The sequence below is a fragment of the Filicampus tigris genome, chromosome 15 (assembly GCF_054856515.1).
Source record: "Filicampus tigris isolate MCC_2025a chromosome 15, RoL_Ftig_1.0, whole genome shotgun sequence".
NCBI lineage: Eukaryota > Metazoa > Chordata > Actinopteri > Syngnathiformes > Syngnathidae > Filicampus > Filicampus tigris.
In genome coordinates this window covers 14,522,246-14,538,015 of record NC_141231.1, presented here as the reverse complement: position 1 = coordinate 14,538,015, position 15,770 = coordinate 14,522,246, and the positions used below count along the sequence as shown (strand labels likewise).

General features: G+C 42.0%; 1 protein-coding gene across 2 annotated transcripts in view; it reads right to left on the bottom strand.

The window, feature by feature from the left end:
* Nucleotides 1–1,907: 1,907 nt before the first annotated feature.
* Nucleotides 1,908–15,770, bottom strand: part of LOC147135677 (uncharacterized) — a 38,198-nt gene continuing 24,335 nt past the window's right edge. For both annotated transcript variants that reach the window (XM_086052847.1, XM_086052848.1), the window contains exon 4: nucleotides 1,908–3,331. In XM_086052847.1, the coding sequence (XP_085908973.1) occupies nucleotides 3,142–3,331 (190 nt within the window). In that variant the 3' untranslated portion in view covers nucleotides 1,908–3,141. The remainder of the gene's footprint in view (nucleotides 3,332–15,770) is intronic.

Here is a 15,770-nt window from a genome sequence, read left to right as displayed (position 1 = left end):
CCACTTCTTTCTCGCGCACTGATTTGCATTTGCTCGCTAACAGCCAATCAGAGGCTCCACAATTTGTCATACACTATAAAAACAGTTGGGTTCAAAAAAATAACACAATTTTGGGTCCAAAATAGAACTGATCCACTACTTGTGTCAATCTGACCCAACTTTCTGCAAAAAAACCCTAAAAATGTACAAAATAACCCCCAAAAAATTCTACAAAACAATGCAAGAAGGTGGGTCAAATTGACCCAATTAGTGCATCAGTCCATTTTTAACCCCAAATTTTGTTCATTTTAACCCAAATGTTTTTAGTGTGTAGTGTGATTAATGGCCCCTATTCATTCAAATCATATCTAAAAAGCACAATGACACAAACATCTTCACAATTCTAAAACCTACTTTGTACTTGGGTTTCTTCCAGCTTGTTATATTGTGTTGAGCAAGCTCCTGGATATGTGTGCATTTGATTTCATGAAACCATGACTGTGGGTGGTATGATAAACAATGACTTTTCGGCCGTATTGCTTGCTTGCTGTGGTGTGAAAATAATGCATGAAATTGACTGCAGGAATCAAACATCCTATTCGTAAGAGATACTTATAAAGCCCACCTATTGATGGTTCATCTTTTATTTTTCTGTGGCTAGAAAAACTCACCTTTGCTGTTAATATCAGCCACACAAAGGCTGTTAATATAAAACTGTCTCAAGATTGAAGCAAAGGCTTGGCTAAAACAAGTAGTAATTGGTGCCAAGGAAGTATGTTGATGTGATTGCTACTGACAGATTGACGTCTGTGTATCAAGGAGGAGCGAAGTATTAACAGTGGAAGTTGGTGCATGAGCATTTTTTTCCTTTTTCAGAATAAAATCTGGAAACCTTTTAATGTTGTGAAATGTACCGTGTTTTGGGATCAGAGTTTCTGGTATATTTGCAATTGAATCTATTTTTTTATAAGCAATTATAAAGAGGTTTAGGGGTACGCGTTTTATTTTTAATTTTTTAATTTATTTTATCGCTATTCACGGCAAGGCTACCCAAATTCTAATTTGAGCCAATCAGGAAAGTAGTCCCAAAACGAGTTGCGCAAAGTTTTGCTTTTCCTCTTATTGAAAGGAGGCCAGAAGCTCACAGCACCTCGGAGCCTTGCTAGAAGCAGCTTATGTGTGTCATGAATCACTAAGTAGTAATATTTGGGACTTCTCACAGCCGTCAAACAGCTGAGGCTTAATTTCCTCAGAGTTGCCCCGCGGTGTCCAGGAAAGTGGGCTGTGTGAGTAAAAAGGACAGGAAAGCATTTAGAGCTGGTCTGGTTCAGACCGTAGCCACACGGACACTTAATCTTTCAAAATGGGTATTTTACTTCATGTTTTGACACATTTGTATGCTAAGGAAAAGCAACTTTTGAAAAACTTTGTGCTGGCAAACATTGTTTCAAGATAATGAACTAGATTATTTCATATTTATGGCTCAGAAGTTTTCATTTCGTGAAATCGTTAGTCAAAGAGCAATTGTCGCCGAATTTATGTTAACATTTTTGGAATGAAAGCTGTAATAGCCTATCGTTGATGAAAAACACGTATATATTAATTTCGGAATTTAAAAAAAAAAAAAAAAAAAAATCACGTTAATACGATGTCTGTAACGCGGAAACACCATTCACGTAAGAAAAATGAAAATAAAATGGACATAAGTGTTTTTTACAGGACAGCGACGGTATGCATGGATATCTGAATTTATCATTTATTAATCGTCGCGACATTGTCATTTGAGGATACACGGCTTGAAATAACCCCAAATAAACATATCTTACCTTTGCGCTGCAGTATTCTACTCCGCAGTCTCCATTTTGCTGTCTTCAATCTCCAATCAAATAAAAGGATGAATGAAAGAATGAGGCCACACCCCAAACAGCTGTGGTAAAATACTTTTTTGTTTTTTTTATAGAGCAATAATCCATATCTGAAATATAACATGGCAGAATATGCACAGGAGTCTCTTATATACTTTTTCATGTAAATGTACTTTGCGTATATACCGTACGTGTGGAGAGTGCGTGTGTGGCGAGGACAAGTGAGTGATTGCTCATGTGGAAATGCGCGGTGGTTTCTCCCACAATTAGAATAGTAAAAGATGTAAATACAAGTCTTTGATGGTATCTTTTATAAAAGCTGGTGTTCTGACCCTCATTAGTCCATTAATGACGATGACTTCAAATTCTCTGTTGTAAAAACAATTCCATTTGATATTTGATTATATTTTTTATATATATATATATATTTTTTTTATATTTATTTATTTTTACACTGCTCAAATAAAATTAGGGGTGTTGGCCTTTTTTTTTTTTAGGATGAACCTAAAATGCACTATAACCTTTACATGTAAACTTAATTGACCTCCTTTAAATTTTCACTGCACATGCTCAGTGTTTCTGTACTTTTAGCACAACAAAATTCACAACATGTGTTTAATCCAGGAATGGACCGGTTTACATCGGTTTTCTGGTTCTCTTAGTAAATCAACAGTCCCCTTCTGTTCCCATTTTGACATCATGAGACCGTCCGGTGAGCTTCACGTGTCAGCGTGCCATCAGCAGGTTGCTATAGAGAGACTGCAAGTGGACGCTCTCGGAAATGAATTGGTCGACAATTTTGCACTTCAGCCACTTGTTAGAAAGCAGCAAAAAGTACGAAAACACTGAACAGTTGGACATGTGCAATCAAACATTTCGAGAAGGTCAAATTAAGTTCAGTTAAGGTGAAAGTGCATTTTAGGTTCATTCTGAAATTTCACCCAAAAGCCGACCATCCCTAACTTTTTGTGCGTAGTGTGGATAATCTGCATTTATTCTCTTTACATCTCATCATTGCTTAGTCATATTGCACTTGAAGCGACCGTCCCGCGCCATAACAAAGCTGAAGAGGCCTTTTTTGGAGAGCTCTAAAAGCACATCAAGGCATTGTCAATTTGTCATCACCAAACAAAAAGGCGCTCAAATCTCAACCTTTGTCACATCCTCCCACTGTTTTTCTTTTTTCTTTTGAGTATTTGCATTTCATCATCCTCCAGGTCGCTCATGAAATCCCCCGTCTGCGGGGGTATTGCAGTAGCCAAAGTCTTTTTTTTTTTGTTTGTTTGTTTGCTTGTTTTCAGAGGAACCAGAAGCATTTCTTCCTGTTCTTCTTGGTGGGTGCGGTGGGACGCACGGCCTGGGGGGAGTCCTGTTGGCTGGGCGTACTGGATGGAGGGGTTGAGGTCTGGGGCGAGCCCTCGGGAGGGTCGCCCACCTTCCACGTGCGGACCACCTGCCCTTCCTGAAGACGAAAGTCGTGTTCTACGCTACATGGGAAGGGGTGACATAAAAACATGTCGGTCAGTCACATGTGTGGATATAGTAAGTCTACACACCCCAGTTCAAATACTAGATGGTTGTGTGATGTAATTGATGTGACCCAAGAGAAACTATTTCACAATTTTTCCATAATACCACCTGTAACCTTTACAACTCACTTGAGTTTTTTTGTAAAAATTATTTTGAAACTCAAAGTAATAACTGAAGTCATGTGGTTGCACAAGTGTGCACACCCTCTTATAACTGGGATGTGCCGGTGTTCCCCAGAGCGTAATACGACCACAAATTGCAAATATAATACACCTAATGAACAGTTATGAAATATCTTTTGATATGTATAATATATATAGATACCAAATGTTTATATTGCACATGAAAGTTGAGAGAAATGAGTGACAAATATGTTCATTTGCTTGTAATATCACTACTGTACTTACTATTGATTTGCTTATGAAAGCTAACCTGCTAGCACAAGTAGCTAACATAGCAGTCTATCACTCAGTGCTCCTTCTTGTCAAACAGCTTAAGGTGGTCATTTGGCTAGGAGTCCTATCAAGTTAACGGGAATGGAAACAAAAAGAAAGCAGAATCCTACACACACGCACAAGAAAGAAAAAAAAGTACAGTGCTCGCTATTGACAAGCATAGAGCAGCTAACAAGCTAGCTCAAGCTAGCAATCGATGATCCTTCTTGACAAATAGCACAAAGAGATGTACAGTATTCAAATAACTCAATACTAAAATCAAAGTTCTTTGTTTACAAAATGTTGGTCAATAACGGCTCTGACTCAGAGTGGTATCAAGGTAACAAAAATAGGAAGTTGAAAACTTGGATAATACAGTCTGTAACAGCAGCGCAATCACTCACTATTAGCATATTGGAGCTAACTAGCTAGCACAGGAAGTTTAAAAAAAAAAAAACTACCAAAATAATAATTAAATTTAAATGAATTGCACATTAAGGTTAAACTTAACATATACTTAATTGTTGAAAAAAAGCAGTTCTTACAGCTAAAATGAAAACGTTTTAACTGAAACGTTAAATACAACTGAACTGTACATATGCAGAGATTCTTCATGTACCACCAGAGGGAGTCCACATACCATGAGTGGTGCTCGACACCACACTTATTTAGAGCGTCCGCGTAATATCCAATCATTTTGTATTCCCGCCTCCGTGGTACAGTTTCAAAGGATTTCATCGAGTCATTTTTTCCGATAATGAGGCTGTTGACGCCAACGGCGAATTTACGGTGCCAAAAAGAATAAAATAATGCCACTGTGTGACGCTCAGTCATGTGACTGATATCGGCTAGCGGTGTTCTGCTTCCTGCAGTGCACCCGCTCTCTTTCTCTCTCTCTCTCTCTTTTTTTTGTTGCCGCCGTTCCTTTGCTGCTCTTCCCGCTTATTATTATGCAGTGGCCTAGTTAGCGGGTGTTTCTCATCACATGGCAGCAGCAGCAGCAGCAGATGCTGGGAATAAATACAAGGACTCCCACCATTGAGGCAATGCAGGGCCTGGTGGAGGATGCTCAGGTTTATTCCCGCATGGCTGGAAATCAACAACCCAATGCCTCTTTTTACTCACTGGGGGCTCTTTCTCTTCCTCCTCCACTCCTCTCGCTCATGCACACATGTTGTCTCTGACTTCAGCTAGTCTTGATTCCTCTCCTTTCCAGCCCATACGTCCACCTTTCTAAATGTTCCTCCACCTACTCCTCGCTTTCACTTCAGATCACAATGTCAACATTATTTTCCATGGGGATTCCAGTCCAACCACATCTGTCAACCTACCCATCCAACATTGCTTAGGAATATTCAAGCATTTTTAGGGAGTAAAATTAAGTCATCAGGGGGGAAAAAATGCTCACGTGAAGTATATTCATTTTAAAAATGTATTTATTTGTTAAAATACAGTATAACCGTTTATCTTGTTCAGGATCGTAGAGAACTGCAGCCTATCACTGCTGACCTTGGGTGAAAGGCGGACTACACCCTGGACTGATCGCCAGTCAGTTGCAGGGCACGTATTGTGACAGACAACCATTCACTCTCACATTCACTCCATCAGATACTCGACTACTACTTGACTTTTTCAATTTGTATGTATTTATGTTTTAATTGTTTTCCATGATCAATACATTTAATCGACCGATATTAGCTGTTTTAAAATCGTTTAAATAGGTATTTTTTGTTTGTTTTATACTCAACACGTTACAACATAAGACAAAGAAAATCAAATGACATTCAAACATTCCCTCCCCCCCTGCAAAATCCAATTTGGCCCAATATTTCTCCATTGTGAAATTAAACACATACCAAAGGTCAAAGTATTGTAAATAGAGGTGCAATGCTTTATCGATTAATCAATTATTAAATTAAAAGCTTGCTGACCCTTTTGGGACAGTAAGTGATTAATCATTTGGATCATCATTGGAATTTCAGCATCTCAACAGTACTGTACATATACTTAGATTTCTTTCGTCCTCTGTGAAAGCAAACTACTTTTCTTTGCACTGAATGAAACATCTGCTTTTACTTTGGAAAACAATTATCAACATGTTTGGGCAATCTTATGGACCAAACCAGTAACTGTGCATTTTCTGCACTGTTCATTTGAAAAAAAATCTTATTTTGAATACAGGGGTGGGAGTGTAAAAAAAAAAAAAAAGAAAAATTTCTCGGATCCATCGAATGATTGATAAAAAAAATCAACAGATTAATCGATATTTTTTAAGTAATCGTTAGTTGCAGCCCTAATCGCAAAACAGTCAAATGTTCTACCTATAATGGGAAAAGCCATAGGCACACATGCTAACAATTAGCAACTATGTGACAGGCATTTATATATATTTTTTATGCTCTGCCAAGAATGACTAATATTAGCGCTGTACTGATAAGATGAAATAGGAGCTGAGTAGTCCAATACTGTATAGCCATATTCCTGTCTTACACTGCTTAGTTACGAGTATGTTCACTGAATTAATTGAACTCATATCTCAAGGCATCTCTCTACTTCATTGACACCAATTCCTACTTTCCTATTGAGAAAGGCCTTTGGTAACATCTTACAGCATCTTCGAGTGTTGCAGAACAGGAACAAAAAACACTTTATTTTTTTTCCCCAATAGCTGAAGATTGAGAACCGCGAATAGGCAAGGGTTCAATGTACTTTACACTAACCTTTTCTACCATTCATTCTTAAGTTCTAGCACTACCTAAATTGACAGCGCTTTCATGGTGGCATTTCTGCCGTGATTTTGCAGCAGATGCTTTGTGTAGCAAGTGTTATTCCTGCTGCAACAAGGGGACTGTATCATTCTGCCTTGAACACTGAAGTGCCATCTTGTTCTTTCACAGAAAACCATCAACGTTGCACCGAGCCACTGATCAAATCCCCGGAGGATTGGAGGAAATTGAAATGAAATGAAAATTGAAGAACAAAAACACCCAGCGACAAACAACGAGCAGGAGTAAGGGGATGAGGCGACTGAACAAGGGAAGGCCTCAACATGAATAAATAATCTCTCGGGGATCCATCATCCAGTCATCTAAGGTAGGAGTGGAATTTATCATTTCATTCCAGCTAATCGCAGCTCGATAAACGCAGTCGGACTGTATTACGCCATGACACATCATGGCTTTAGACAGCAATGCATTATTATTGAGAATATTTGGAGGCTGTCCAAGCAGCGCTGAAGGTCCAGGCAGTGTGTCGGAGAGAGAGAGAGAGAGATATATATATATATATATATATATATATATATATATATATATATATATATATATATATATATATATATATATATATATATATATATATATATATATATATATATATATATATATATATATTTTTTTTTTCTTTTTTTTTTAAGTTCCTTCTAATACTTGAGTACAGAGTGTGAGTACTTTTACCACCTCTGGGTTTCATCCAAACATTTACATGTTTGTATTGCACACGACCTCATTAGCAACTTTGGGCCCTTTCTGTCGTGTTTTGAGAGTAACCACAGACACGCCGGCATGTCGATGAATATAAATAAGACCAAAAAAAAAAAAAAAAAAGTGTTGTTTACTGACAGCGGATGAGGAATGCTGCGGTTTAAAAGATCCGACACCGTGTCAAATGGTTTTGCAAAGCGCGAGCGAAAGGATGACTGATGGCCGAGGAAATGTAATGGAAATAAACGCAGTCAGGAGTTCCAGCTGAAGCCCCGCCCCATTGTGGTCCTGTCGTCGATGACTCCGTGGACTATTTGCGTAAGGGGGGGGTGAGGATGCTGTGCAAAGTGTATAAATGAGGCAAGTTCAAATACACGGCAACAGCAGCCAAAAACGAGGCTGGCAGCTGCGATCCGTTCGCTCCGTGGGGAAAAAATCTGTTCCCCCTCAAATTCCCGCTCACCGCTTTGGTTTACTTTGGGAGGCGTCCCAGCTGACGCGCGAGGCATCTGTCGCTCACTGCTCGGAGCGACCCGTTTAGCGCAATGTGTCGCGCGGGAACAAGTGGCGGCGAAGATCACCGACAAAGCTCGAGGTTGGACAAACAGCTAACCAGGATGTTAAAAGATGAAAGCGCTTGGAGACATCCGGCAAAGGCGAACGTTTCAGAAACTGCATTTTGGTAACTCAAGTGGATGATCCGCGCAATGTGATCTGGCTCTCAAGTTTTTTAAGATATGAGCCGTCATTTGACTTCAAGCTGTTTAATGCTGCTCCCGGTTGAAGTTTACTGTCAAGCTAAACATAAAACAAAAGGAATGATACGCTGTGTGTTTAAAACAACCAAACTGCCTAAAGAAAGGCCCCGTAAACTTAATGCTAACATCCAAACAATTAGCATTTCTGTGACGGTATAGTGACAATGTGAATACAGTGCCCTCCCCTATCGCCACCCGCGTCCCGGCAAATAGCGAAAATCTGTGTATAATCGCCGCCCTTAAAAATGCACGGGAATAAATAAACAAATAACTACATAACTTAAAACTCACTTCCGATTATTAGTATTATTTTCAGCAAAAAGGAACATTTCTTTGTTGAAACACCTTTAAGCAAATGTTTATTGAACAAGTTTTCTGATTTTCATAATGTTGATTTATTATTATTATTATTATTATTATTATTATTAATCATCTTTGCTAATATACACCTTTGTAGTAAAATTCTAACAAAACTGGCTGAATGAAAATTCAAACAATAGCTCCATATAGCTTCTACAATAAATAAATTCCTTCAAAATTTCAAAATGAAAATAAAATAAAAATAAAATAAAATAAAATGTCACTTATTTTTTTTGTTTTGATTTCTAACAAGAACAAAAAGTGCAAAGTGTTCCCAGGGTTAATAGAATCTCTTATTAAGTTAACTGAAAATTGAAATAAATAGTTCCTTGAAGTTAACACAGTTTTAAATTGATTTATTTTCGGCCGTCAGATTTTTAAAAAAGCCCATATTTGTCCAAACACCGAATATTGGAGCCGATAATTGGCCCGGCCGAAAATCGGTCCATCCCCAATATTAATATCAATGATTATTTAAGATCTGTTTCGTTTATTTGCAATCCCAAGGAAAATGTCTGCCTGTTTAGCCCCCAGAATGCACAATTAGCTCACCGTTAGCCACGTTTTTGTCGAGCCCCTTTAGCGCGGGACGTTCCCGGCGTTGCAATGTAATTATCTGGAATTCTGAGCGTAGCTTGCTGGCGTGACTTGTGCTTAAATGAAGGTTGAATACAGCTGGGAGAGATGTTAATTATTTTGTGAGTAATTTGGAAAACAGTGGATATCTGTACGCCTCGTGAACATTCCGCTGGCTTTCAATTATCCATGGGCTTTGCAGTCTACAGTTAGACCTGCATTTTCAAGTGCGGTTATTACGCTGCAAGTGGATAGAATCTTACACGGGGAGTAGCTTTAACAAATCTGGCAGGGAGAGAGAGCCAAAGTGTGAGATTGTGTGCGTGCGCGTGTGTGTGCAAAGGCGCTGAAGTGTCGCTCCGCCAGGTTCGCTGCTATTGAGGAAATTGGAGGCAAATCTACTGTTTCGGCCTCTCTGTTGTGGGACAGATTTAGTGCAACATATGCGCTGAGATGTGCTGACACAGTCTGTCCTAACAAGTCAAGCCAGCCGACGTCCACTGAAATGATTTATCCCCGCGTTGCGGTGATGGAGATGCTGCGCCTGCTCCTACCGGCGTATACATTTACTTTTGCTTCACGCGGGTATGAGGGTGATAAAATGGCTGCTAAATGATGCGGCGCGTGCATGATTTAGGTTTTGACTGATGGCTACTTTAGTGGGAAAGATTTGACAACTGAAGTGTTTCAATAGCGCTCAAGGATCCGCTGCCTCACACAGCAGAGAAAGGACAGGGAGAAAAGCAGACAGACACACATGAAGGAAGTGATGCTGGCAAGAAATGAATCGACAGACTACTGTAAAATCCTGTGAATAATATTCTCAAATCAAGAGAATTTTAACCTACATTTAAAAGTATTTACACTTTAGTGGTATGATTTCATCCATGTTCTTCACTCTGATAATAAAGGATGCCAGCAAATTGCGGGACTGTATTATACACAAGTACAGAGGAAAAAAATGCTGATTAAGGGTGATTTTTGGCGGGCGTATTATAAACGGGTACCGTCTTATCGCGGTAATTATTTTTTTGTGCGAATTACGACACATCCAATCCATTACGGTGCGCATCGACATCCTTCCAATGTCAGCCTGACACAAGCATCGTCTCAAATAGATGCCTCCCTCAAATAAACATCCGGTACACTCTGCAAATGAGTAAATGAACGTTTCTATTTCAACTCTCAATTCAATTCCAACTCTGCAAGGCGAACGTGACAAGCTTTTTTTTTTTTTCACCACAGCACCATCTGCTGGATTTGGCGGGGCACTATCGCCGCTTTTCGCGAAATAGGACGTTTTTTGTTTTTGTTTTTTTTTCTTCTTCTTCTTATAAACAAGTAGCTGTCATCTTTCAGGTAGTATTCAGCAAACAAAAAGCTCAAGAGAAGGTTTACTTGTGCAACGTTTGGAACAATTTCTCTTCAACGTGGCTCTCTGCTCTCTGCAGTCTGTTCCATTTGTCATGTGCGCATTGCTTGCTGCGCGAGGCTACGAGGAGAGACGGACCCAAAGTATCCGCTTTCTACCATAATTGCAATCCGCGCCAGACTTTTGGAGGCCGGCGGAGCTTCACCCTGTCGCGATGAGGAAGACACAATGCGGCAGCGTATAACCTGAACGCGGCCCCGTTGCGGCGCAAGCTGTCTTTTTTTTTTTTTTAAACAACAAAATGAGTCCAAAGTACAGACATGTGCTTTCAAATGTAGGGAATAATAGCTCGATGAAAAAGGAATGCAGATCGCTAAAAAAAATCGACTCAAGTGCAATAATGAAGTATTTGTACTTATTTCCCACCACTGGCGAGCATCAGTGAGTGGGTGCGAGTAGAAGAGCTTAAGGGATCTCATTTAGCTGTGGGCGGGTTTCAAGCGTGATTAGTATTTATATGACACATCATCCACATGAGGCAGTGCTCCCCTCATCCCCCCCCGTCCCACCTCCTCACGGTGATGGGCACCATCTGCCTTCCGGCGTCGCCGCCAGTTGGGAGCTCTGTGATTACCACAAAACAAGCGCTCCCTTTTTTTTTTTTTTTTTCCCCCGCTCGCACCGCTGGGCCGCTCAGGTTTTCACGCCCGGCAGTACATCTGTCACATAAAACAAACACTGGACATGATGGCCGCACCATTTTGTGAAAGGATTATTGTAACCTCACCGGGATATATTGGATTTATTGTCGTTTGCCCAGCAGAGCAGAGATTTTTCAAGCGTGCGCAACACCGCTCACTGCTTTATTTAGAGCCCCCGTCGACGGAAGGGATTTAATGGTTGATGAAACTGTAGAGTTAGTACATTCTCGTTGTAGTTTCAACAGTCTCGTTCACACAGAGATCCTGCACAAATGCACGTACGAGACAAAGAAGAGTTCACGCCCAGGGGCGGAGCTACGTGGCCACCAGGTTTTGGTAAACGGGATTCCGCGGTCTGCCGTTTTCACACGGTTGCCGTCATGCATTCAAATTGATCATACAACTTAACATACGTTGGTACGATGGATCCGATCATAACAATGAATCATTGTGCGATTCAAGTTTTGAAACTAATTAATGGCAACATTTATCATAATTGATCGCGCTTCATCGTATTTTCCAACTACAATTTTTTACGAAGCTTGGAACCGATATTTACTTGAGCAAAATCTTGGAATTCACGTGGAAAAAAAATTCAAAGTATATTTTGATCCAAAGACTTTTTCCAATAGCTTTTTTATTCAATCCTTGAATACGATGCTTTCCCTGTAAAATACAACCGCCGAACGATACACTATAGACGTACAACTAATATGGTATTTGAATTTGGCTTTGCAAAATGCGCGAATTATTTTGGACGTCTCCAATGAGCCGTCGAGCAACTTTTAAAGTAAAACTATGTAAAAGTCCGTCTTTGCGACGGTGACTCTCCTCTTAAGTTTGGCTGCAAAGTGAGCAGAGGTCAGCTGCCACAGGAAGTAAATAAAACCGAGTTCATTTTTGTTTGTTTTTTTAATGCGTTTTCAAATTTTTTTTAGAAGTAATGACGTTTTTAGTGCCCGCTCTTCCCTTTTTGTGTTTTTTTTTGCGTGGAAGAGCGCCATACGTAGATCAAGTAATACCCCCCCTCCCTCCAGCCGCCAAATCCCCGTCGGCTGCCGGTTGATTTCACCCTCGCAGTTCAGAACGAGGCCGACGCCTTCGGTGAATATCCTCGTCCCCTGCGAGGCGCCTGTTGCGCGGCGGCTCAGCCCTGAAGTGAAGATGGATTACTGCAGAAGAACTGCCTGGCCTGCCCTTTTACACGTTTCACACACACCACTTCTCCATTATCCGCCTCATCCGTGGCGCGGCGCGCACACACACACGCGCGCGTGTACACAAACACAAAGAAGCGGGTCTGGAAGCTCTGACAGAGTCGTTAGAGAAAGGTCAAAGTCAAGAATCTGACAAATCTTTCTTCAGAGAGTGAAAATACGTCTCTCACATTCACTTATACCGAAAGCGCGGCGGCTTGTATGTGTCGGCTTTCTATCCGTTTATATTTATCTCTTCTTCACTCGGCCGCCTCCGTGTGTTATTGGTCGGAGGAGGCCATGCGTAGTTGTCGGATGATCAATGTCCCGTCGGATCCAGACGGACGGTGCGTTTGAAAGAGCAAAACACAAATCCCGAAGATTGCCTCGGTGTCTATCGGCTCCGGGGACTTAACCTTGTTAATCGATAGGTGGGTCGGCCACAGAATGCTCAACTAAAGAGCCTTTGATTCGCATCATGCATGTTGGAGCAACAAACATGTACGGGTGGAGGCAGAAAGGAATACTAGCGTACGTACGGGCATTTAATCAACAAGCGATGGTGCCCTTTTTGATCTTTTGAACGAAACCAATCACACACACCCCCCACACCCCCCCACACCTAAAATGTGTGAACAACCTCTATCGGCAACAATCTGCCGTCGACAAATCCGTGCAGGTCAACAGATCGAACACTCCCGGCCAGCGAGTTTACAGATAGAACCCCCGATAACTTTGCGGCAAACAACGGATCGCATCCACCGTCGCACCTCCTTCACAACAATCGGCAAACGATCCGATCCCCTTTTGTCCGACCGGGCAACCGATCGCATCGCTTCCGGACCAAACGTTTGCACGGCAGACGATCCCATTGCCTGTCTACAAATTTGCCTAACCGATGCGCCCCCGTTGACAAGTTCACGGAGCGACCGATTGCGCTCCCCGTCGACGAGTTGGCCTCGTAACCTATCGCAAACCGCCTCCCGCGCATCATCAACGACCGATTGTAGCACCCGCCAACAGCTTCCCGCCAAACAATCGATCACGTCACCGTCCACGGCGGGTTCAGCGAACAGCCAATCGTATAACCCGCCATCGCTAGCTATTTTACCTAATGGAGCGCGCATATACAGTATTCCGAAAATTCACATCCCGGGTCGAGGCCGCAGAGAAATGGTAGATTGATTGCGGGCGATAAGAAGCGAGCGCTCCCATTTATCAACTCCAACTCTCGACACTGACGCTGCATGTTTGCGTCGGACGTACTCGGAAATTTGCATAATATTCAAATATGGATGTAATTCGTGGGAAAGTGAGCCGGTCCCCGAAAGAGTTGCCTCTTAAAATTCATATCAGTTCTATTCGCTTCGCTTCATTGCCTCTTCAAATACAGAAACACGTTCCCCCTCCTCTCCTCCTTCCTTTTAACCTTGCTACTTTCTCGGGAATTCATCTTATCTCCCAGGAAGTGGGCTCTTTTCACTGGCGGTTATGGTAATGTCAGAGGATTGTCAATGTTTAATGAACGGCCCGAGGCGGGATTGTGCTTGAGAAATATCCCGGTGACCGTGAACACGAGGAGGGGTTCATCCGTAATTTGCTTGCGCTTGTCTATACGCGCGTACACTGACGTGCAGATTTTCCTTTGGACAGGCTCCCCGCTCATTTGCATGGCGTTATTTATAGCGCACGTGTGGGTTTCCCTGAATAAAGCCGCCTCGTGCTCCGCTTCATTTGGCTTTGATGGAAGGCGGCAAGCTGCAGGTAGCTAGCCGCCTTCTCTTCTCCCGTACTCCCCTCGCACGCTGCTCCCATTCCAGCAACGGGGCTTTGGATCCTCTCCCCCTACCGCCCCCCCCCCCCCCCACACACACACACCATTTGGGTGTGAAATAGACTTATATCGAAGGCGCAGAAGTGGAAGCGGATTGCGTGTGTGAAGGATGCGAGACCAAGCTATCTATTGAGGGGGGACGGACCGCTCTTTCTGTATGTGAAATGCCGCGTTCCCCTGGATGAATCTCAGACAATGAGGAGCTGTCAGCAGCTCCGGGCCGGTGTTGGAACAACGTGGTGAGCATTTGATGCCTTAAATGCCTCCCCGGGCCACTTTGGGAAGTGAATGAATGGTGACGGAAGAAGGGCAGGAGCTGAGGGGGAAGAACTCAGGGAAGCAGATAGAAGCAATCAACCTGACTATCGACCTATTCAGCCATCCATTCACCCATCATCCATTCATCCTGCCAGCTGCCGTCCATCACTCTGCTCATGCGGCCCGTCTGTGGATCGATCCCTCAGTCATCGGTTCGGTCATACAGCCGCTCATACTCGGTCACCGTGAGCTCCTCCATCCATTCGGTTAACGGCCGTCCCATATACGACGTTTCGAAGTTAGGAAAGCGGCGGAATGAAATACTTTGCGCGGCGGGATTAGAATACATTGTCAAGCAACACAAAACGGCCCTCTTGTTTTAGACCGGGTGTGTCCAAAGTGTGGCCCGGGGGCCAAATTGGGCCCGCGGTTAAAAAAATTTCCGGCCCGCCCCCTCTGTTATAAAATTAATAACGTCTGGCCTGTAGTCCCGTATACAAGCGTATAAAGTACACGCTGAATGCAATTTCGCATTTACACACAAGAGGGCAGCAGCACTCTGTCCAACTCCATAACCGTGCGTGACCCTTTTCCGGACAGTTTTCTAAAATGGCGACAATGAATTAAAAAGGGAAAGTTGACAGCGAGGGCCGACAATTTAAGGAAAGGTGTAAATTGGTCACTTTTGACTGAAATACGCAACGACTGTGTCTGCCTCATTTGCAAGGAGACTGTTTATCCCTGTTTTTAAATCTAAAAGTTCACTGAACATTTATTTTCAACAATATGCCATGTTTGAAATTGACCCTGGCCTGTACTGGTGAATATGATATATATGTATATTTTACATATTTCCCTGTCGTAGAATTAAAACGTTAAGAGAACATTTCATTGCCAGTTGTTATTGATGTTTGAAATGTAACTTTAACTTATTTGACTGTTTTAAATCTAAAAGTTCAGTGATATGTCATGGTTCAAATGGACCAAAAGACATTTTTAATTCATTCACTGCCATTGACAAATTTCTTGTCTTTCCACAGTCAAATCCCAGGAACTTATTTACATCTTTTTTTTTTTTTCCAAACGTTAGGGTAAAAGAGGGTCTGAAAATGTCTGGCAGTGAATACGTTAATTAAGAATCTTCAAATAAAAAAAGTCCAGAACGAAAGGGAGACTGGTTTGATCAAATGTCCTTGGATTTATTGGTGTTCCATGTCAGAAAAAAGAATGTCAGGCTAAATGGTCAGCCGCATTCTCACCTCACCAAATCTGTCCCTCTTTGCAAAAGCGTTGGACACCCCCGTTTTAGACCGTATCCACTTGGACACGCCGAACCGTAACCCTGGACTCATCTTCGCCATCATAACTCTCAGCAATAATCTGCTTCTCCCGCAGACCAGAGATAACCGTTTCAATATTTCTTTT